The 22,550-nt window shown below is 39.9% G+C and overlaps 1 protein-coding gene across 4 annotated transcripts in view; it reads right to left on the reverse strand.

Moving 5' to 3' along the window:
- The window catches only part of MTUS2 (microtubule associated scaffold protein 2), a 599,410-nt gene that overhangs the window by 386,767 nt on the left and 190,093 nt on the right, over positions 1 to 22,550 (reverse strand). For all 4 annotated transcript variants that reach the window (XR_013763613.1, XM_079138562.1, XM_079138560.1 and 1 more), the window contains 2 exons: positions 9,032 to 11,468; positions 3,199 to 3,439 (listed from right to left, as the gene is read on the reverse strand). Coding sequence is in view for 3 of the 4 variants with exons in the window: in XM_079138562.1 (XP_078994688.1) it covers positions 3,199 to 3,439; positions 9,032 to 11,227 (2,437 nt within the window). In the remaining variant the exon portion in view is untranslated. The remainder of the gene's footprint in view (positions 1 to 3,198; positions 3,440 to 9,031; positions 11,469 to 22,550) is intronic.

A 22,550-nucleotide genomic window follows, 5' to 3' on the forward strand; every position in this document is an offset into this window, starting at 1 on the left:
TCTCCTTTTGATTCCTATTTCTCCTAAACAATGCACCATATGAACGGTGATGTCAACAATGATTGTTTGGATTTTAGTACCATTCTTTAGTTTGTACCTAGGTAGGGTCGTTTTGACCCGCTTCCCCTTCTGTTGATGACTTTAGATTTCATGATGTTAGTTTGTAATTTTGAATCATAGTAATAGACACTTATGATTGATGTACCGACTTATGGTATAAAAAACCCCTGCAACCCTATGGTCCGGGCTGTTCTCCCAATAGCCATTTTTGGGGCATTGTATGAGACAGTCAGTGGGCCAGATAATAAAGACTCTCAAATTTGGACTTCTCATTGGTGATCAGTCTGTTCTTAAGTTGCACCCCATAACAAGACAAATGTAGATATAATATAATGGATGACTATAATATAGTTATCTAATTCTTGACAAAAGTGCCAAAAATATGCACTGGAGAAAAAATAGCATTTTTAATAAATGGTGCGGGGAAGGCTGGCTATCCATATAAAGAAGAATGGAAACGGATCCCAATCTCTCACCCTGAACACAATCCAACTCAAAGTGGATGAAAGACCAAGGAATCAGACCAGAAACACAGCAACTGCTAAAGAAAATATAGAGTCAACATTTTAATATACTGGAGTAGGCACTAACTTCCTTATTAAGATTCCTAAAGCTCAAGAAATAAAAGCCAAAATCATGAAATGGGATGGCATCAAATTAAAAAGCTTCTACACAGAATAAGAAACAAGTAAAAGCAAGAGCTTACAGAATGGGAGAGAAATCTTTGCCAGTTAGTCTTTCAACAGGAGAGTAATATACCGAATCCATATAGAACTTAAAACCTTAACACAAAAAAAAACACAAATAACTCAAATTAATAAATGAACTAAACAGACATTTCTCAAAAGAAGAAATACAAATGTCAACAGACATGTGAAAAATTTTTCAACATCCTTAGCAATCACGTATAACTATAATGTACCAATTGAAAAGTAAATTGCTAGAAGGAAGAGCAATAGAGTAAAGGGCTCAGAGGAAAGAAGAAGTGGGAGAAAATTATGTTACATCCATCTATGAAAATGTCAGAATGAACCCTACCATTAGGGATAGCTATCATCCATTAATAAAAATATGAATTAATAAACATAAAAATACAGAACTTAAAAACAACATTAAGACCATCAATAATTTTCTGAGTAAATGATGATATATTAAGTGATACAATGGCAAACAGAAGAAGATTTCCTCTCAAACAATAACAAAAGAAGTGAAATAATAATGGTAATGCTCAATACTGGCAAGAATATGGCAAGAAAACCTCCCTCTGAAGAAGCACTCTCATGAAAACAATCGTTTCAAGTTTTCTAGAAAGCTGGTTGGCCTTAAAAAATGTTCAGATGTACTTTCATCCAATAATAACTTCAGATCATTTGTCCCCAGAAAACAATATAAATGAAGAGAAATAATTTGTGATGGGCTGACAGATCTGACTCCATGAGAATGTTATAGGCCAGACTCTAAGGGAAATGACTAAACAGACTCCATTTTGCTCTGAGACTCCATGTTATGGAGGAAATAAGCTTCTCCCATGGGAACACCCCGCCTCTATACCCATCATCAGTTACTTGGTGTGACATGTTTAATAATATACAATGGCAACTCCTATGTAGTGAAAATTGCTCTCTTTTGATCTCTATTGCTCTTAACCAATGTACCATGTGAATAGTGATTGTGTGGATGTTAGTAACCATTCTTTAGTTTGTACCTAGGTAAAGGTCATTTTGACCCACTTCCCCTTCTGTCAATGATCTCATGATGTTAATGTGTAATTTCAAATCATAGCAACAGACACTTATGATTGATGTGATTTTTGGTATAAGAACCCCTACAACCCTGTGGTCGGGGCTATTCTCCTAATAGCCATTTTTTGGGGCATTGTGTTAGACAGTCAGCCGGCTGGATTAATAAAGACTCTCAAATTTGGGCTTCTCAGTGGTGATCGGTCTGTTCTTAAGTTGTGCCCCATAACAATTATATACAAAAATGCAAATTTTAGCACTATTTCAAGTAGTATAAAATAAGCAGAACCCAATAGACAATAGTTGAAAAATGATTAAATAAATTCTATTTTTTCCCCAGTCATCCCCCTTCCTCCTTCCTCCAAGAGGCTGCCCTGAAGCACCTGCATGCCACCACATGAGTGTCTAGTTACAACTTCTCAATCATTTTCTTCCATGATTTCATAACCCTTGTCAAGTTTACATACCACACAGTAAGTATAATACACAACATGCTACACATAACATCTAATATACAATAAGATAAAAGAAAACATTCCATAATGTCAACACTAGCCAAGTTCTAATAATGTAAGCAGAATGTTTCTTCTTCCTATGTGTCTACTTTAGAATTTTGTCATATTGGTCTATCTTTGTCATATTTGTCCATATCCAAACTTTTTTACAAATGGTATATATTACTTCTGTAATACGATAATATATAACACCTAGAGGAAACCACAGGAGCAGAAGACAGCAAAGGAGTACAGAGGAGGGTAGGGAAGACCTGGCTGCTCCTACAGTACAGGGGCTGAGGGCCAGGTAGGGCAACAGGCTTTCTTTGCAAGCAGATATAGGGTTTTCAAGATGGGCAGACTGATGAAAAGGGTGAGATGGCCAGTGTTACACCCTAGAAAGAATCTCTCCAGCCAACTAGAGCCAACTGAGGACCGGTCATCCAGCCCCCACCTTGTTGTAAATGAAGCTGTGCTGGCATATACCTGCTCACTCACATATGACCTGGGACTGCCTTCAGGCTACAATGGCAGCTATAAGTAGTGATGACATGGATTTTTGTTTTCTATTTTTGCTTTTGCTGGTTTTTTTTTTTTTTTTGACCCCTGAACTATAAAATATTTACCACCTGGCCCCTGGCAGAAGCAGCCTTCTGAACACCGGTCTACAAGGTATTTTAGAGAAGGGAAAAACTACAAGAAGTCAGGAGATGATAATAAGGGCTGGCATTGTAAAGGTGACATGAAGGACAGCAGATGCAGACAGATGAGTTTTAACAAATGTCTGTATCTACCAACAGACGAATGAACAGGGAAGTTTCTTCTTATGGGATGAGAGGCATTTCCATTTTCCACAGTTACCACATTTTTTTTTTAAGAAAAGACAGTAATTGCTAGACTGTTACCTGAAGGATCAGAACTGTAGAGACTGGCAGCTGTGGTTATGGGTCCTGGTGGATGGATGGCACTTGCTGAAGACCTCTGACTCGCTATCAGAATCCTGCTCTTTGCAGAGGGTAGACGGGACATGGCACCCAGTCCCAGCTGGGGCTTAAGAAGCATGGCAGATCGATAGAAAGTTGGAGGGACTTCATAGTGAGTGTAGGGAGGAGAACAAAATTCTTCTTTTCCAGGATGGTCTGTCACCTATAATAAATGATTAAAAGCTCAATCAGGAACTTCATGTCACAGTATGACACTAAACAGGATCAGAAGACTCAGGCTCCAACAATATCTACGCTGCTACCAATGAGCTGCTTGATTGCAGATCTCTTCCAGTCTCTGAGCCGCCAGCATCTTCATCCCTAAGTTGATAACACAACTAGATGATCTCTTGGGTTGTTTCAGTTCTAATACCCTATGAATCTATAGTCCATTGGAAGAAAAAATGAACTCCCTCTATAAGATTCTTTAATTCCATTGTTACAAAATCATTGGAATTGGAGTTGGCATTCAACCTTTAAATCAACAGTATCAATGAAACAAGAATATAGCAAATGTTCATAAAATTATGAAATTTTCACCACACCTGCATAGCAAAGGAAACTAGGAATGGAATAAATAGATGAACTTTATCAATTTATCTTTACAAAGTAATGTAGAAAATAAAATATGCATTGTTAATAAGGGAGAAATGGCTATTTTGGAAAAAAAATAGAGAAGTTATAATGTTACTGTTACTTTCTTCTGTACTTACCAGTTTGGACTAGAATACAACTTGTAGGTACCATTTATATATGCAATCCTGTTTTCACAATGTCTGTTCACAAACTGGTGTTTCTTTTCTTTTTTTTTTTGCCATTCAGGGGATGGAACCCAGGTCTTGCACATGCTAGGTAAGCACTCTAACGTGAAACTACTCTCCAGCCCATCGCTTCTTTATATCAAACATAAAAAAAAGTCAGAACTACATACTCTATTTTCTTTTAGTTATGAGTGAAAAAAACAGTGCTAGGGGCAATACATGAAAAGCTACATCTGTTAATTAATTCTGCACTAAATCACAACACATTTTATATGTCAAACTTCTATCTATTCAAGAATCACAAACATTTGACAATATTCTTTAATAGGGGTTATAAAAGCTTTGATCCAAGCTGTAGAAGAAATAAACTCTTACTTAATTTGATACTCTTTTAACATTGAAATGAAGTTCTCCTGAAAACTGACACTATTGAAACAAAAGATTAAGTGTTGAAGGTTTTACCATAATCACATTGCAAGAGATGCATGACTGTTATAGAAGATAGACTGTATGTAACTCAGGCTATGGAAAATTATATTCCAGTGAAAGAGCATTCTATATCTGCTTTCTGATAAAATTTTTGCCATTCTTTACTGTCTTACTATTGATCTCTGGCTTTTCGCTTATATTCATACACCCTCTGTTTCTTTGTTTTAATTTTTATTTTGAGTGTGCTCATTGCTTTGAGCAGGTGCTCTCATGAGGAATTAATATTGATTCCAACCCACATCAGTAGGGTTTTTAGGATGAAAATACGCTGTTCTCAGTAATTACTTGGTTCCTTGGAACTGGACACTTTTCAAAGGTCAAAACCCATCACACTCTCACTCAAAAATGACTTTTGTGATTTTGATAACTTCAATGCCTATCTTTCGATTGGGTAATTTATTTCTGGTAAGAGCATAAATTCTTCAAAAAGGCAAAAAGTATGCCTTCGATGCCTAGTTTATGTATTTTTAATGAGACAAGGGAATCTACAAAAAGCTTCCTACTCTTCCCTTTCATCTTTACTGACAGAACATAACAGGGCACCCTGCACTGTCATAAACATAGACATCAGTGCCAAGTGCTGCCTTTCCCCCCTGCTCCAAGGGAGCATTTTTAGAGAAAACTTTAAAAGTAAGCAAAAGAACCCTATGATTTCAAACAAATTCCTAAAATCAAGGTGTACAAGCATATAAATTCTTCTTGGATTGGCCTCTTCCTAGCTCCCACGCCCCATTTCCCCTGGGATTGTGGCTGGGCAGATACAGGGTAAATGAAGCCTCACTGAGCAGCCCCTGGGGTAGGAACGGGGAGGAGGGTGCCCGTGATGGTTAATATTATGCTTTAATTTGGGTAAACCCCAGAGCCCCATTAGTTGGTCAAACATTATCCTAGATGTTGCTGTGAAGATAATTCTTAGATGAGATTCACATTTAAATCGGCAGACCTTGAATAAAGCAGATCACCCTTCATAGTATAGGTGAGCCTCATCCAATCAGCTGAAGGCCTTAATAATTCAGACTGACTTCGCTTGAAGAAGAGGAGATTCAAATTCAAACTGCGGGACTACATCTTTCCTGGGTCTCCAGGCTGCTGGCCTGCCTGTAGAACTTGCACATGCTGTCTTCCACAGTCACGTGCGCGAGTTCTCTAAATACATTTGGTCCTTGGTGTCTGAGAGAGATTGGTTCCAGGACTCACTGTGGATACCAAAATCCAAGGATACTCAAGTCTCTTGTATAAAGTGGTGTGTTGTTTACTTATAACTTACTCACAACTTCCCATATACTTTAAATCATCTCTTGATTACTTACAATACCTAATACAATGTTAATATTATGTAAATTGTTGCTATACTTCTATTTTTAGGACTAGTGACAAGAAAAATGTCGGCACATTTCAGTACACAATTTCTTCCTGAATATTTTCAATATTCACTTTCAATGTGAAGGGCTCTCTCTCTCTCTCTCTCTCTCTCTCTCTCTCTCACACACACACACACACACACACACACACACACACACACACACACACACTTCTATCTCCCATTGGTTCTATTTCTCTGGAGAGTTCTGATCATACTGATCATAATCGTGCCCCAGCAAGGGGAGAGGGGACCCGCCCTGCATCCCACATCTGCAGACTGTGAGACACTACCTTCCCTGTCCTTCATTCCTAGTCCCTTCTTCCCACCTCCCTTCCCTAAAGTTACCGGCGGAAGAGTGGCCCTGGGACCTGTGGAGAGTCAAAAGCAGAGAACAGTATAAACAAGGGAGCATATTTCTTTATCCTGACATGACTAGATCCCAGATAATCTCAGAAGTCACTTCTGGAAACTTTCAATGCCTGTGCTGTTTTTGCCAACCAACAAGAGACTCCCTCCTTTGAGCACTCACTCTGGATTTCTCTGTATTTATCCAAGCTATCTAACTGGGTGGGGGAGAGGTCTGTCAATAATAATGGAAAAATATGAAACTAGTCTGGGTTTTTATTTTTTAAGTTTCTCCCCTTTTATCAAAAAATATACAGCTGCTATAATTGAAAAGCAGTTCTTTCGCAGCTGGTCAGAAATGTGTTCTTTCTTCAGCAACTGACTGGAGCCACTGGTGGGGAGCTCAGGGCACACTGGCAGGGGAGGATGGCTTTTGGATCTCCCTGCACTGGGTTCCCCCAAGGTGCAGCTATAGGAGCAAATGCCCAAGGGCCAGCCTGCTCTCCTCTTCTGATTAAAGTTATCACAGAGATTAGCATAATGCCCAGATGCCCAGGGCTCCCTGCTACACACTATGGCCTGAAGAAAGGAACTGCCTGGCCATAGATGTCCTGATTACAGCAGAAAACATTCCCCTGACAGGTGTCTGGTGCGAGGCTGTGAGGCTTTCACCGTACCAACAGGGTCTCTCCCTCAGAACCACTAATGCCACACGTCTGCCTACTCCCAACCCCTCCACTTGCTCCTTCCAGTCTTCTGGAGGAGAAAGAAAGAAAATGGTTTTGGCAAAATATGCATGTGGTAATTATTCTCAGAGGGAACAGAAGCAACCTAGAAAAGGAACATATGGAACAGAAATAAAGGAGGCCCCAGAGAAAGAACTGCAGATAGTAATGGGATTTTTGTCTTCATCTTCAAATCAAGTTTCCCTCATGAGGGTGTTTGGCAGAGAAAAGTCTAAGGTCTTTTCATGGAAGGTCTTTGAGAAGGAGGTGCCTATAGGCCTCAGGAGGGTCAGGTCCAAGGGACTTGTGGGGAGTGCCCAGCGTCAGAAACCTGATGCTGGCCTTGAAGGCCCAGGTGGATGAGTATTTGGAAATTTGAGAATGACTCACCTTAACCAAATTCAGAGACAGACGTATAAAACCAGAATGGTAGTTGGTCCAGTGTTACTGAGATGCCACTGCCTAGCACCAGACCCAGGTGTTCTCTGGCCAGAACATGCTCTCACAGGGGTCAGTGCAGGAAAAGCCCATCATGACAGGAGGCCATCAGACCATGCTGTGCAAGCCTGCATTGAAAATGTCAGCATTTTCAATCAAGCTGGAGTCCGGCATTGGACTCAGTCCTCCTATTTCTAGTCTCAGTGTATTTTTATTTGGATTCAGTCACATAAGGAGCTCATAAATGAACTACCTACCCTTCAACATATGTGTGTGTGTGTGTGTGTGTGTGTGTGTGTGGTGCTAGGGATCAAACACATGCTAGGCAAGCGCTCTACCACTGAGCTACACCCTGTCCCCATTCAATGTCTTTTGAGCATTTATTTATACCAAACACCATTCTAAAGTCTGAGAACCCAGTAGCGAACAAAACATTGAAAAGAATATCCACTTTCATGAAATTTAAATTTTCAGTGCAGAAATAACTACATGTCAGACAGAGGAAAGTTCTGGGAAGAAATAAACCAGAGAACATGGATTGAGAGGGAAGGTGAGGGGACTATGAGATGATATCTGAGCACAGACCTAAAGAAAGTGAGGGAGAGAGTCACTTGGATAACTGGAAGAACATTCTAAGCAGAAGGAAGTGAAAAGGTCCAGAGGCAGCAGAGTGAGGAGAGTGGGTAGGTAGGAAATGAAACCACACTAAGCACATCCTAAAGGCTGAGCCATCCTACACGTTCTTGGTTGTGTTCAGGTGTCTTGGGTAGCCCTGGAGGTGTTAGAGAGAGGATGATCTGATTCACCTTCATTTTAACTGACCTCCCTGCTCCCATGAAGAGACCATTTCAGCAGACTTCTGAGGTCTTCAAGGATAACTCACCATAGCACCCTGGCACTGACAGGGACAGTATGGTACAGTCTGCAACTGTACAGGCCTGAATGAGAAGCTCAGTGCTTTCCTTGATTTGTAGCCTTAAGTCCACACATTCATGTCTACAATGATAAAATCTGCAATACCAACCTTCAGAGAATTACCATCAGGGTTAGTGAAGACTGACAAAGACTGGTTATAGATTATATGGGCCCGGAGCACAGTAGACAATCAGCTAAATATTGTAATTATTTTTACTAAAAACAAAGAGTCCATGCATAACCCATTATTTCCTGCTCATTCCTGATGTTCTTCACATGTATGAATAGAAGATTCTCCCAAAAAGGAAATACTGTCCATCAGAGGATGTCTGATCATTTTGAAAAGAATCCAATTACTTTGAATTCCTTCTTGCTTTAACCTGGCTCACAGAATTATGCTCTCTTATTTAAACATGGAAGCCAAATTAAATGCATATTTATTTAATTTCATATGGATTATACTGAGTGAAATTTAATTTGGGTCTCCTTAGATGTTGGGTGCTTCTTATCTTGACATCAAACTCTTCAAGTCAAAACTCTCCATTTCTCTAAATGATCTCCTCCAATCAAAAACATCTACTTCTATAAATGTATATCCATGAACATCTGAAACTCAACTTGCTTAGAGAGGATGTGATTTTGTTTTCTCAATGTATTAAATACCTAAAAGTCTTTAGGACATACAACTTGTAGATCATATCACAATGACATTCTCTTACCTCCTGCAAGAACTTTTCACTTATTTGACTGAAGTGATGTCCTGGGGGCTTGATACCAGACACCATCAATCCAGAACTGAAGACCCTTGGCTTCTGCAAGTCTGGCTTGAATTTCTCATAGAGGTTAGCCGGCGGCTTAAGGTCTCCACTTGCCACCTTGTCCTCCTGGGGAAGAGGCATGCTACATGCTGGTGGGGCATAGGGAAGCCCCACAGGGACCAGTGAAGTGTCCACCTGGCCCAAGGCCTGCGGATTCCTCCGGATGTAGGTGATGATCTTGGGCCTCACATGCTTGGGCTTGGGCATGATGATGGGCTTCACGTCTGTCCTTTCTTCTGTTTTTTCAACCTGATGTTTCTCCATTCCTTCCTCCGAGGAAGGTGGATCCTTGGAAGGTACAACAACAGGCTTAGGTATCCCACTGGGGCAGGTGTTCTTCTCAGGCACTTTTGGGGATGTGTTGAACAGCCGCATGCTGTCAGTGGCAGGTGGGATTGCTGAGGGTGACCCTGTGTTCACACTGAACACACCAAGGTCCTGAAAACTGCTACTAGGTGACGTGGGCTGGTGGGTCATGTTCACAGTTGTCTCTGGGTGGAGAGGAGCTGGGATATTGAGAATTGAATCTGCTCTTGATGGGGTGATTTCAGTCTTGGCTGCATCTTCTGGAAGGTTTCCATTTTCAACCATTTCAACCATTTTCTCTTTTTCCTCTACTCCTAAGCAGCTGCTTTGAGGACTCAGGGGCTCAGGAATCTCAGTTTTGCTCTCTCCTATAGAAGGATCTGATGCCAATACCATGGTCCTTTCCCTGTTTCCACTCTCCATTCTCTTTTTCTCCTCACTGACATCCCAGGGCTTGCTGTCAGTCAAATCATTAGGAACAAAAGCTAAATGGCCATCACTGGGTAAAAAGTTGCTGGATGTCATTTCTTTCAACTTCTTACCTGTACTTGGTGACACTTTGCCAGTAGGAAGATTTCCAGCCACTTCTAAGGAAGCAGAGCCCTGTTTGGGGGTAACTTGGAGAAGATCCTCTACACCTGCATTGATTCCTGTCTTCTCTCCACTGATTCTCCCCACCCCAAGATGGTGGTGGCTGCTATTTGATGGGTTGCTAACTGCAAACATGGCTTCTTTGTGTGCTTCCCCACGTGGCTCCTTTCTGTCTTGGTGTGATGTACTCTCTTCCTTGTGACATCCCAGGGCCCCTGCCTGGGTCAACTTTAGCTCCTGCCCAGTCCTGGGTTGAACATATTTTAGTTCCAGCTTTGGTTCCTCCTTCCCCTCACTTAATTGTGCTTCTGAATAACTCAGGATTTCCTTCAATGCCAAAGCTGAATTCAGAGCAGGCTCTGGATGGGCAGCACGTGATGGGCGCTCATTGCAAACATTCAGTCTGTGTGCCCCTTCTGTCTGGGTCTCTGAGGGACTGGTCTCCTTGGCTTCTGAGGTAGATGGTTTAGGAGGACACACACTCTTTCCCTCTGAGGTATTATCAGCTGGAAGGAAAGCTGCCCCTGGAGAGTGGTCAGTCAATGTCCTCTGTGGTCGTTCCCCACCCCCAGGCACATGACTCCGGGGTTCAAGGACATCCAGTTGTGCAGGCTGCTGATGCTGCAGAGTCAAGCTCCCAAATGCAGCTACAGAGCTGCTTGCTCTTTCCAAAGAATGTCTTCTCAATTCCTCATTGTCAAGGGTCTTTGCCAATTTATCCTTGGGTACATGCCTGGGAATTTCAACATCCCTTTTAGCCAAAACCTCTAGACTAGCCTCAGCCATTGCAGTCCTCCAACTCGACAGGCTTGGTCCTTGAACATTCCAAGGGTTCTGCAGGATATCTGTGCTTCTCTCCCTTGTGTGCTCTTCATGTAGCTCCATATGGACAGTCGGAGAAAGTTTAAAATCTTTTAAACTGGTGGAGGCAGCCTGAGATCCTTTCCCAAGACTCTGAAGTTGGTGAGGTTCCTTATGGAATTGGGTGTGGTGTTCTGGCCCACTTGAATTTGCATTTCCAATTTCATCCACCAGGTCATGTGTCTTGGACTCACCCTGAGAGGAGCTGACCTCCAACATGATTTGATTGGCATTTGTGTCTCCCAGACTTAGGATGTTCTCATTATTATTTTTCGCACCATTTCTGTTGTCCCGCAACTGATTGAAACATGATTTCTTAGGAGCTGCTGGGATGCTCATTGTCAACTCTTCAGTGGGGGCTGCTGGCCATGCAGTCCCACTTAATGGAAAGGGGGTTCCTTCAAGCTGTGATGTGATTAACAGGAAATTCTCAAGCTGTTTGTCCTCCTCTGACAATGTCACATTGCAACACAGCTTTGATCATTTTCAGAAGTTTTTAAACCAAGCATTGTCTTGATACACAGTGGAATGACTTATCTGTTAGGTTGCTGCTGAATGAGAGCCAATTAGTCCATGAGACCTAGAGAGAAATAAAAATGCATTTGTGTTAGATTAACAAGTAGAGATACTTGGAGAAAACATGGTAAGCACAGATATGTTTCTCACTTCATACTGTTCTTTCCTTCACTTGATAATTTTCTCAAAAACTTTTCTGATAGGGGCTCCTGCTGGCCAAATATGGAAAAACAGAAACATCAAAATGGCAAATATCAGAAATGTGTTAAAAATGCATGTTGTCTTAAATTCAAATTTTAAAAGTCCACAAGTATGTAATGATACTGATTAGAAAGGGTAGAGGAGAAGGAAAGGTTCTTCTTCAGAGAAGAATATCAACTGATGTATAGAAAATTACAGAATTCAAAAAACCACTGTTTGGTAATCACCAGAAGATAGCTGTGTCTTAGGACACAAATTGATGGTAGAAACATAGGGTAAAATGCCACTGGGGAACAAGATATTCACAGAATCTTAAAGTATCATCTCCCACATGACCTTATTTCCCACAAAAGGGAAATTTCGTCTATACGACAGAGAAATCTGGTGCATGGCACTGTAACTGAATGATCAAATTTAACACCATTGATAATGGAAATTGGCATTATGTGTCCCCGCCGTGAGGTACTTCACCCCATCTCAGGAATATTCTTGCATGAATGTTCAGACTGAATTTAATCACAAGGAAATAGTCAGACAAAGTTAAATTGAGGGATGTTTTATAAAATAACTGGCCTAATGGACTCCCAAAATGCAATAGATTATGGATTTTTTGTTGTTGTTGTTAGCAAAGGACATTACTGGAACAATTACACTTAAATATAGACTGTACATTAGGTGACAGTATGTTATCAACATTAACACTCAGTGTACAATAATACTGATTATTCAGAGGTTATCTTTGTTCTTGGAAAAATACATGCTTTAGAATTTAGAGGGTAGTACAACATAATCTCAATTCAGCAAAGTGTGTGAGAAAGAAAAAAAGAGAGAGCAACAGGCACATGGCAAATATAAATCATTGGAAATACTAGGTAATAGACTTTATCTTTTCTATAGTTATTCTGAGAGAAAAAAAAGAAAGACCACATTTGAATAAATTGTATTCCAGTGCATTGTTATAATCATTCTATTATCATTCATTGTTGTTCGTCTCTTTGTTCATCCTAGTTTATAAAATAGATATTACCATAGGCATACATTTCTTATGATTTGGATCTGAAATGTCCCCCAAAGCTCATATACTGAAGGCTTGGTCCCCAGTACAGTAGGGCTCAGAGGTGGGCCCTTGGAAGAAGATTGAACTGTGGGAGCTCTTACCTCATCAATGGATTAATCCATGGATGAACTCATACCTTAGTGGGCTTTTGGGAAGTGGTATAAATTTTAGGAGGAAGTAGGTCATTGGGGTTTAGAGGAAGTAGGTCATTGGGGTTGTGTCCCGGAAGGATATGTTTTGTCTTTGATCCCTTCCTTCTCTTCCATTCTTGGTTTCCAGGTCATGATAAAGTGAATAGCTCTGCTCCACCACATACAATTCCTCATTGTCAAGGGTCTTGCCACCAGGATGTCTTGCCTTACCACCAGCACAAAGTAATGGGATCAAGAGACTGAAACCTCTGAAACTGTGAACCAAAATAAATCTCTCCTCTTTTTAAGTTGTTTTTCTTGGGTATTTTGTCACAGTGACTACCACAGTTTGTGTAGGGGAAAACACATTAGAGGCTTTGCTACTATCCGCAGCTCCCAGGATCTACTGGGGGTCTTCAGATGTATCCCCCATGAATAAAGGTGAATTACTGTATAAATGAACACCAGAGAATCCCTCACCCAACCCAAAGATCTCGTAGCTACTGCAGTACCCCTCTCCATCTCAGCCCCCTTACTTACCAGATGAACTTCTGGTTTAACAACCTACAATGAATGTCCCTACAACTGATAGAACCCTCTTTTCCATTCACTTCTTTTCCATCTATACATAAACATGTATTGTTTTACATATGTGAGATTCTTTCCTATAAGCTGGTGGATTTTTCTGGTCAGATTTTTTTTTTTTTCTGATTTGTCTATGCTTTCCAAAGAAGCATTAACACACTGGTCTAGATCTTTCCACTATCTATGTGATCTTGGGGAAAATACACACATGTACATGCACATGTGTTTTCATTCCCTGCCTTTCTGCTCTTCTGCTCTTTTCACGTCTCACTTGTGATCCTCATCCTCCACACTCCCTCATTCTTTTCTTCCTTCTCTTCTTCTCTTTCCAGGCCTATCTTCAGGAAGCTGGTGGCACCCCCAGATGCAGACTGACCCTCAAACAAGGAGCTGATAGCTGATCCCAGTTCCAATTTCCTGACACACAGCAGATTCTCTACAACTTCTGTTTTCTTTATTAAATTTTGAATATGTTTCCCTTGAAGATACACATGTCCTCTGGGCAGAAGTACAAACAGCATGTACGCAAGCAAAGCAATAAGACAGCTATTTAAAAGAATGCTATGCTCTCTGAGCTAGGAAATGGGTGTCCCAGAAAGCCAAGGGGAGCAAGAAACTCCACAAAAGGGCAGCACCTCAGAACTCTCTGTGGATGGACATATAAACATGCTGCCAGGAGCTCTCTAGTTTGAACTGCCAGGCTGGGAGAAAGAAATAAATTCTGTTCAGCAGGGAGAAACAAAAACAGAGCATCATAAACTACAAGGCACATGATTGCTAGAAAGTGACAAACAGGAACAAATCAGTGTTTAGCTAGAAAAAACTGTAAAAATTAATTTTTAGAGAATTACATCATAGACATTTGTTATCAGTAAACAATAACTATTCATTAATAAGGTGGAAAAGTAAACCTTCTAGGGTCAGCAGATAGACATGTGTAAAATTTAGTTTTTAAATTATAGGTTTATAATTTGCTATGGCATTTCCCCTTTAAAACTCATGTTGAAATTTCCTGTCCATTGTGAGATATTATGAAGGTGGAAATTTAATCCAACTATGGTGTTTAGAGGTGGAGCCTTTAGGAAGTGAGTAGTACTAATTAAGTCATCACAATTGAGCCCCAGTGATTGAATTCTGGTGACTTTAAAAGAGTGAGAGAGAGACTACAGCATACACATGCACACTCCCAGTGCTATGGTTTGGATCTGAGGGGTCCCCCAGAAGCTCTTGTATGAGATGAGGCAAGAATATTTAGAGGTGAAATGATTAGGTTACGAACACTGAAACCTAATTGGTATTAATTACCTTGAATAAATTGACTGGGTGGCAACTGTAAGTAAGTAGGGTGTGGCTGGAGGAAGTAGGTCACTGGGGACATGCTTTTGGGTTTATATTTTGTCCCTGGTGCACACCTTTCTCTCCACCCCCTCACCCCCCACATTTCCTTCCAGGTTGCCACATCCTGAGCTGCTTTCCTCTTCCATGCCCTTCCACCATTACATTCTGTCTCACTTCAGCCTCAAAGCAATGGAGTCAGGTGACCATGAACTGAACCTTTGAAACCATAAACCAAAATAAACTTCTCCTCCTCTAAGTTGTTCTTGTTGACTCTCTTGGCCAAACAGATGTAATGTTGATTAAAGCAAAAATTGGTACTGGAAAGTGGGATCATAACTGTGACTAACCTAACTATGTGGTTCAGAGCACTTGGAACAGGTTTGTGGGAGAGTTTGGAAAAGTTTAGAAATGAAGGTTGGAGAAGCCTCAGAGTATTGTAAACAAAGCTTAATGGGAGATTCTGGTACAAAATCAAAAGACCAGAATGTCAGGACTGTGGACAGTAAAAACTGGGCTCATGAGATTGTGAGGGGAAAAGGGACTCTACTGAATATTGAAATAGAGGTCATTTGTGTTACATTCTAGCAAAGAAGTTGTCTACCTTTTGCCCGTATCCTGAGACTTTCTTTGAGGCTGAATTTAATGGTAATGGACAAAGTAATCTGGAAGAAAAAATTTCAAGGAAACATAGCATTTAGATGGTGCATGGATATTGTTGACAGCTTTTACTTTTACCAATTTTACTGTGAGAAACAAAAAGCAGAGCATAAAGATTTTAAAAACTTATAATTCACCATAAAAGTGCATGTAAATTGGGTAACAAGGAAGGTGTGGTTGTTGAAAAGATTATAACCACTAAAGAGATGCTAAGTACTTTACACAGATATAATACAAAAGATGGCTTGAGGGCATCTCTGGAATTGGCAAGACCATATCCATAGCAGGCTCAAGTGTTTAAAGATAAAAATTTCTTTAAGAAAGACCATGGGGGCACACTTCTTACCCAAGGTGTACTAGGAAGTTGTTTCACCATGATATTCAGACACTCAAAGGTTAATGTAGCCATGGTTCCAAGAGATCTGGCTACTGCTTGACATGGCATGGCTATCCATTTGGTGCTTGTTCTGCAGGAACGCAGGATGATGAAGTTACTAGGGTCATGGAGGCTTCCACTGAGATTTCAAAGGAAGGTCTGGGAGGCCAGGCAAAGTTTAGTGTGGTCAGAATCCCTATAGGCAGCCCTCAACAGGGTGATGCATGCAGATGTGAGAAATTGAAGCTGCAGAGGAGATTCCTGAGATTAAGAAATGCCAGTAATGTGGAACATCTGCCAAGGAAAGTGGCAACAAGCCGAGAGAGGCCATGTGGCCTGAAACCAGCAAGACTACAGAGGTGGAGCTACACAAGCCCTTTGGAGAGAACATCATGACATCATGTGCCCCAGATGCTGGACATGGAACTAAAGGACTTGATTGCCCTGCTGGATTTCAGTCTTGTATTAGTCCATCCCTTGTATGTCCCTGTTTCTCCCTTTTGGAATGGAAGTGATTACTCTGTGCCGTCACATATTGGATATACGTAACTTGCTTTTGATCTTTATAGGGGCTCACAGTCAACAGGTTGCCTTGAGTCTCAAATGAGATTTTGGACTTGGAATTCTGGCAATGCTAGAACTGTTAAAACTGATGATTCCTGAAAATGGGCTAAATTAATTTTGTATTATAAGAAGGGCAAGAGTTTTTTGGGCCAGGGGTGGAATTTTGTGGTTTGAATATGAAAAATCCCTCAAAAGCTCTTGTGTGAGACAATGCAGGAAAGTTCAGAAGTGAAATGATTAGATTAGGAGAGCTGTAACCTAATGGGTGGATTAATTCACATAATTGATTAAACGGGTGGTAAGTGTTGACTGGTAGTGTGTGGCTGGAGGAGGCATGTCACTGGGGGTGTGCCTTTGCAAGGCTTTGCTGGTTAAGCATCCCTAAACTGAAAATCTGAAATCCAAAATGCTCCAAAACGATCTTTGAATTAAGGATGCTCAACCTGTACCACATATGCTATCCTAAACTTAACACTCAATCCTACATTTGTTGCCAGCTTTTCGCACCCCTGGATAGGACCCTAAGAATATATCTTTCAAACTTCATCTTGTTGGTCTCACTGCATCTTTCTATCCTGTTTTAAAACTTTCAGTGCCCATTGTTGATTTTTCGTCCAAAATATTTGCAATGCATTCTGTTTTCATACCATCTTTGAAGAGAGAGAAGTGGCTTCCATATCATTATTCATGTTGCTGATACTAATGTTAGCAGAACAGGCCAGGAGACAAAGCCACAGCTGCTGGTGCCATGAGAGGTAACCACAATGCCCCTCATCTGACCAATCCCCCTGCCAACCTGTCCCTGCAGTCACTGTTCATGTCCCCACAAGAGCTGAATCCTAAGAGAAGAAACACTGTCCTCATGCTGTGAAATGTTAATAATTATAACATCATCCAAAAGGAAAAAGGCAGAATATGAGAGTGAAGAAAGAAAAGGAAAGAGGCTGAGCTATCAACCTGTTCCACAAAATCGCCTACCATCTTGTAAGGCCCACCATTCATTTTCCTCACTACTCATAACTCATTGATCACCAATGTTTTAGAAAACCCACATGGCTCAGCATCAGGGGCACTGGCATGAATAGACATTTGTCACTAAATGATGGGACACATTAGGAGAAACTCATCTTATGACTGCATTGTATGAACACTATCGATTGAACACAAACCAAAATGGTCTGAGTCAATCACTTATGTGGTCTCTTGATGTCATCAAGAGACATGGAAAACATGGGAAGGACAGGCTGCTGCCAGCATACTGCTTACACCAAAAAAATTATATAAGTAGAAGGAGTAAAATCCAAAATAATGATAAAACTGTAACATAGTAAGTGCATAAGCCAGTAACATAGTTGCTTATTATCACTGTTAAGTATCATTACTGTACATAATTGTAAGTGCTATACTTTTCAGTGACTGGCACTTCACAAAGGAAGATCTACAAGCAATCAACAGATATATGAAAAAATGTTCAACATTTCTGGTAATAAGAGAAAGGCAAATCAAAACTACCCTAAGATTTCATCTTGCCCCAATTAGAATGGTGATTATAAAGAATATAGGCAACAATAGATGTTGGCAAGGATGTGGGGGAAAAAGTACACTCATACATTGCTGGTGGGATTGCAAATTAGTGCAGTCACTCTGGAAAGCAGTGTGGAGATTCCTTAGAAAACTTGGAATGGAACCACCATTTAACCCAGCTATCCCACTCCTTGGCCCATACCCAAAGGACTTAAAATCAGCATACTACAGAGATACAGCCACATCAATGTTCATAGCTGCTCAATTCACTATCGCCAGATTGTGGAACCAACCTAGATGCCCTTCAGTTGATGAATGGATAAAGAAACTGTGGTATATATATACAATGGAATTTACTCAGTCATAAAGAAGGATAAAATTATGGCATTTGCAGGTAAATGGATGAAGTTGGAGAATATCATGCCAAGTGAGATAAGCCAATCCTAAAAAAAACAAAGGCCGAATAATCTCTCTAATAAGCAGATATGATACATAAGGGGGGGTGGGAGAGAGGCAAGAATGGAGGAAGAATGGATTGTATAGAGGAAAAAGAGGGATGGAGGAAGGAAAAATAACAGAATGGGACAAACATCATTACCCTATGTACATGTACGATTACACAAATGGTATGACTCTACTTCATGTACAACCAGAGAAACAAGTTGTACCCCATTTGTTTACAATGAATCAAAATAAATAATTTAAAAAGCCAATGAAACCTGCCAGATATGTGTAAATTGTTGACCAAAAATGTCATTATGCAGCATATGAGTACAATTGAGCACTATGCTCTCTCCTTGCTAAAAAACAAAATTGTCTTTCCCATCTTTAATAATCGGCAGTCTTCAGTTGTCCTGAGTTCACAATCTTCAAAAATAGTTTGGCCTTCTCATTTAGAATTTTTTTCAGTTGAATGCATATTCATTTTTAAATCCTGAAATGGATCAATAGACCTTGATGCTCATACATACTCTCTTCATCCATTTTGGGCTTCAATTTCCTGTTACCCATGTTTGTTCCAGCCAATGTAGCATGAAAGGCATTCTCAGATAAAGAGAAACGCTGGCACTGCCACTGTACCATGCCCAACATCATCCTGAGGTTACCTGGCTAAATGACAAGCTAAAGCCAGGCTTCTCAGCTTGACGTGCAAGGTCTCATGAGCACTTGGCCCATCTATGATCCCAGACTTAATCCCCTTCACCCTTCTACCTGCTGAGTAAAATCACCTTCTCTGCACAATAGCTCCAACTTCTGAGCACAGAAGAAATCCAACTCAAAGGCCACTTCTTCCTAAAGCTACTCCTAAATTATCTCCCCTTCCCCTCCCAAAATGGGGGAAGAGCTAGATATTATCTCTCAAGCCCTGAATCTGCAGATCTTTTGGGACTGTCATATATGCTTTTTATCATAGCTCTGTACACTATTCCCTCAGTGTCCACGGGGCACTCGTTCTAGGATCCTTCCGGGATCATTCACCTGAGGATGCTCAAGTCCTATATAAGATGACATAATAGCCCGGCCCGGTGACACCCACCTGTAATCCCAGTGACTCAGAAGGCTGAGGCAGGAGGATCCTGAGTTCAAAGCCAGCCTCAGCAACTTAGCAAGGCCCTAGGCAATTTAGCAAGACCCTGTCTCTACATAAAATACAAAAAAGGGCTGGGGATGTGGCTTGGTGGTTTAGTGCTCCTGGGTTCAATCCCCAGTATAAAAACAAAAATGACATAATACTTGCATGGAACCAACATACATCATTCCACATAAATCATCTCTAGAAGACTCATAATAACTAATACAGTATGTTATATTCTTTAGGAAATGATGATGAGGAAAAGTCTGCACATGTTCACTACGGATGTATTTTTTCCCTTTTTTCCATATTTTTAATTGGTACATTATAATTGTACATGATGGTGGGATTCAACATGATATAACAATATAGTTTGGAATTCTCCTTCCTCCCCGACTCCCTCCCCAAGTTCCTTTCCTCTCTTCTACTGATCTCCCTTTGATTTTCATGATCTCACTCCACCTTGCTTTTCCTTTTCCCTCTGTAGCTTCCATATATGAGAGAAAACATATAGCCCTTGACCCTTTGACCCTGGTTTATTTCTTTTAGCATAATGTCTTCAAGTTCCACTATTTTCCTGTAAATGACATCATTTCATTCTTCTTCATGGCAGATGCATTTTAAAGATATTTGTGATCTGTGGTTGGTTGAATCCACAGATCAAAAATCACAAAGATGGAGGGTCATTTCTGTTTTTTTAAATCACAGCTATGCGTCTTGTTAACATACTATGTGTGTCTTACTTTCTTTAGGTTAACAGATTAGATGCTTCTGTTTCCTGTGTGGCTTCTGGGACAGCACTTTGTACATGGTAGACACTTTGGGTGAAGCAACCTCATTCTAACTTGAGCTCAAAAAGTGAATGTTCTTGCTATTCTCAACAGATTATAGACTCTATGTTTTTTTCAATGTCTTAAGGTGGAGAATGGAGAGTTACCCCTCTCAGCTGAGGTCACCTGCCTCTCCCAGGACCAAATCAGAATATTCAGGACTGAATATAATGAAAAATACATTCCAATCATCATTTGTCCTAATAATTATTTAGAAAAAAAAAAAAAACTAAAGGAAGTCTGGAAGATTTTGATGTTATTGACTGGAGGAATGGGTTTTAAAGGATTGAGAAATATGTTCTTACAGCATTTCTTAGCTGCCTGGTCTGCTACGCAATGTGTAATCAGTGTGAGTTTTCATGTACATACACCCTGTGCCTCTGTTTGTGAAAGCAATTCCATCTGAATCAATAAAACTTAGTTGCCAAAGAAGCTTCTGCCATGCAATAAATTATCCTTTAGGAAACCTCAGGATATAGAAAAATCCATAGGCTATGAATCCAAATTTCAATTGTAAACATAATAATAATACAAAAAATTCAAAATCCTAGATTTAATATCTTACTTAATATCTCTACTTAGCAAATATTTGGAGTCTATAATGTTCTACCACAATGAATAGAATACATTATGTGTAATCATATATAATATTTACTTATAAAATCATTTTCTTACCTGTTTTTAAAAAGTGCATGGCAATAATACCCCTGCAATTAAAATTACTTAACAATAATCAGGTTCTAGATACTGTTTTATAATATTTTACAGGTTAAGTATTCCTTATCCAAAACATTTGAGAACAGAGTTTTTCAGGTTTTGGATTTTTTCCAGATTTAGGGATATTTGAATACACACAATGCGATACCCAAGCCTAAACATGAAATTCATTCATGTTTCATACAGGCTTTATATACATATCCTGAAGGTAATTTTATTCAACATTCTTAGTGCAGCTGCATTTGACTGCAACCCATCACCAGAGGTCAGGTATGGAAATTTATGCTTATAGCATCTTGGCAGGTTTTGGAGCATTTTGGATTTCAGAATTTCATGAGGGATGTTCAATGTGTATATGTCCATTCTCAACAGGCGTGATTGTAGCTGGTCTAAAACTTTATGTTCTGCAGACTAAATGAACTGCACAACTTCAGTGTCATGATAGGGTTAAAAATCAAATTACTGATTGGGGCATGTTAAGATATATATTCAGAGATTCTGTAGCTGTCTGTGGTGCTGAATTTAATGAAAGTGTGCCAAATAACACACAATGTAACAGCTCTCTGGAGCCCTCTTTGCTCTCCTTATCTTATGTACACAACATGGATAACTATCAAATTTTATTCTAATATATAAACAAGACCGTATTCAGAACATCCTCTTTTTAAACAGTAGAGGCTATTTTATTTCTATGTCGCTTGAATAAAAAGAGTTGAAATGCTGTTATTTTCCATTTACAGAGGACCAGGAGAGAAAGAAACAGTTTTTCATAGGTCAGATAAATCCAACATTTAAGCAAAATATCACATCTATTGATAAAGTTTCCCCAACAAAAATGTTGCATGCTTCTCCAAAAGAAGTTTCATTCATACTTGCCAACAAAAAGCATTTGTTTTCCCCATTAAAATACAAATCCTTTATAGAACAGAAATTCACCTGCAAAATTCAGGGTGTTTACTCCATGCCTATTCTAGTTAATATTTACTTTGTTTTTTGGTTTTTCTTGGATGGTATTTTCTCTTACGTGGATATGTTTATATTGCCAGTTGTTTTCAAAAGTGAGCTTGTATTGTATCAAAAAGCGTAAAAATATAGCTACATCCCTTAACTCCACCCCAAGTAATTTAGTTTAATGTATATTATCTCAGATTTTTTTTAACACTCATGAAATGAGTTCTATAACTCTAATTTTTTACTTTCATGTCCGAGCCTTCTTCCCATACAAGTAGTAAGTACATGCAGTAAATAAATAATCATTTTTCATGATCACTTGTGCCATAATTTACCCATCACTTTGGCTATTTTTGAACTTCAGTTTGTTTTCAGGGTTTGCCTTTTTAAATAATTCTTCCTAGAAAATCGAGGCATGGACACTGCTATGTCACCCTTTATTTCCTTCAGATATATTCCTAAAGGTAGAATCCCTTTGTAAACTGGTATGCACAGCACATTCACATCTTACAACAGAATTCTAAGCTCCACCAGGGAGGTTTGTTTTGTTACCAGGAGAGGTTGACACGTAATGGCTGCCCTGTAATTACCTGATGAATAAATACATAATGTCCTCAAGGACAAAAGTGTCAATCTCCATCC

The sequence above is a fragment of the Sciurus vulgaris genome (genome assembly GCF_902686455.1).
Source record: "Sciurus vulgaris genome assembly, chromosome: 4".
Taxonomy (NCBI): domain Eukaryota; kingdom Metazoa; phylum Chordata; class Mammalia; order Rodentia; family Sciuridae; genus Sciurus; species Sciurus vulgaris.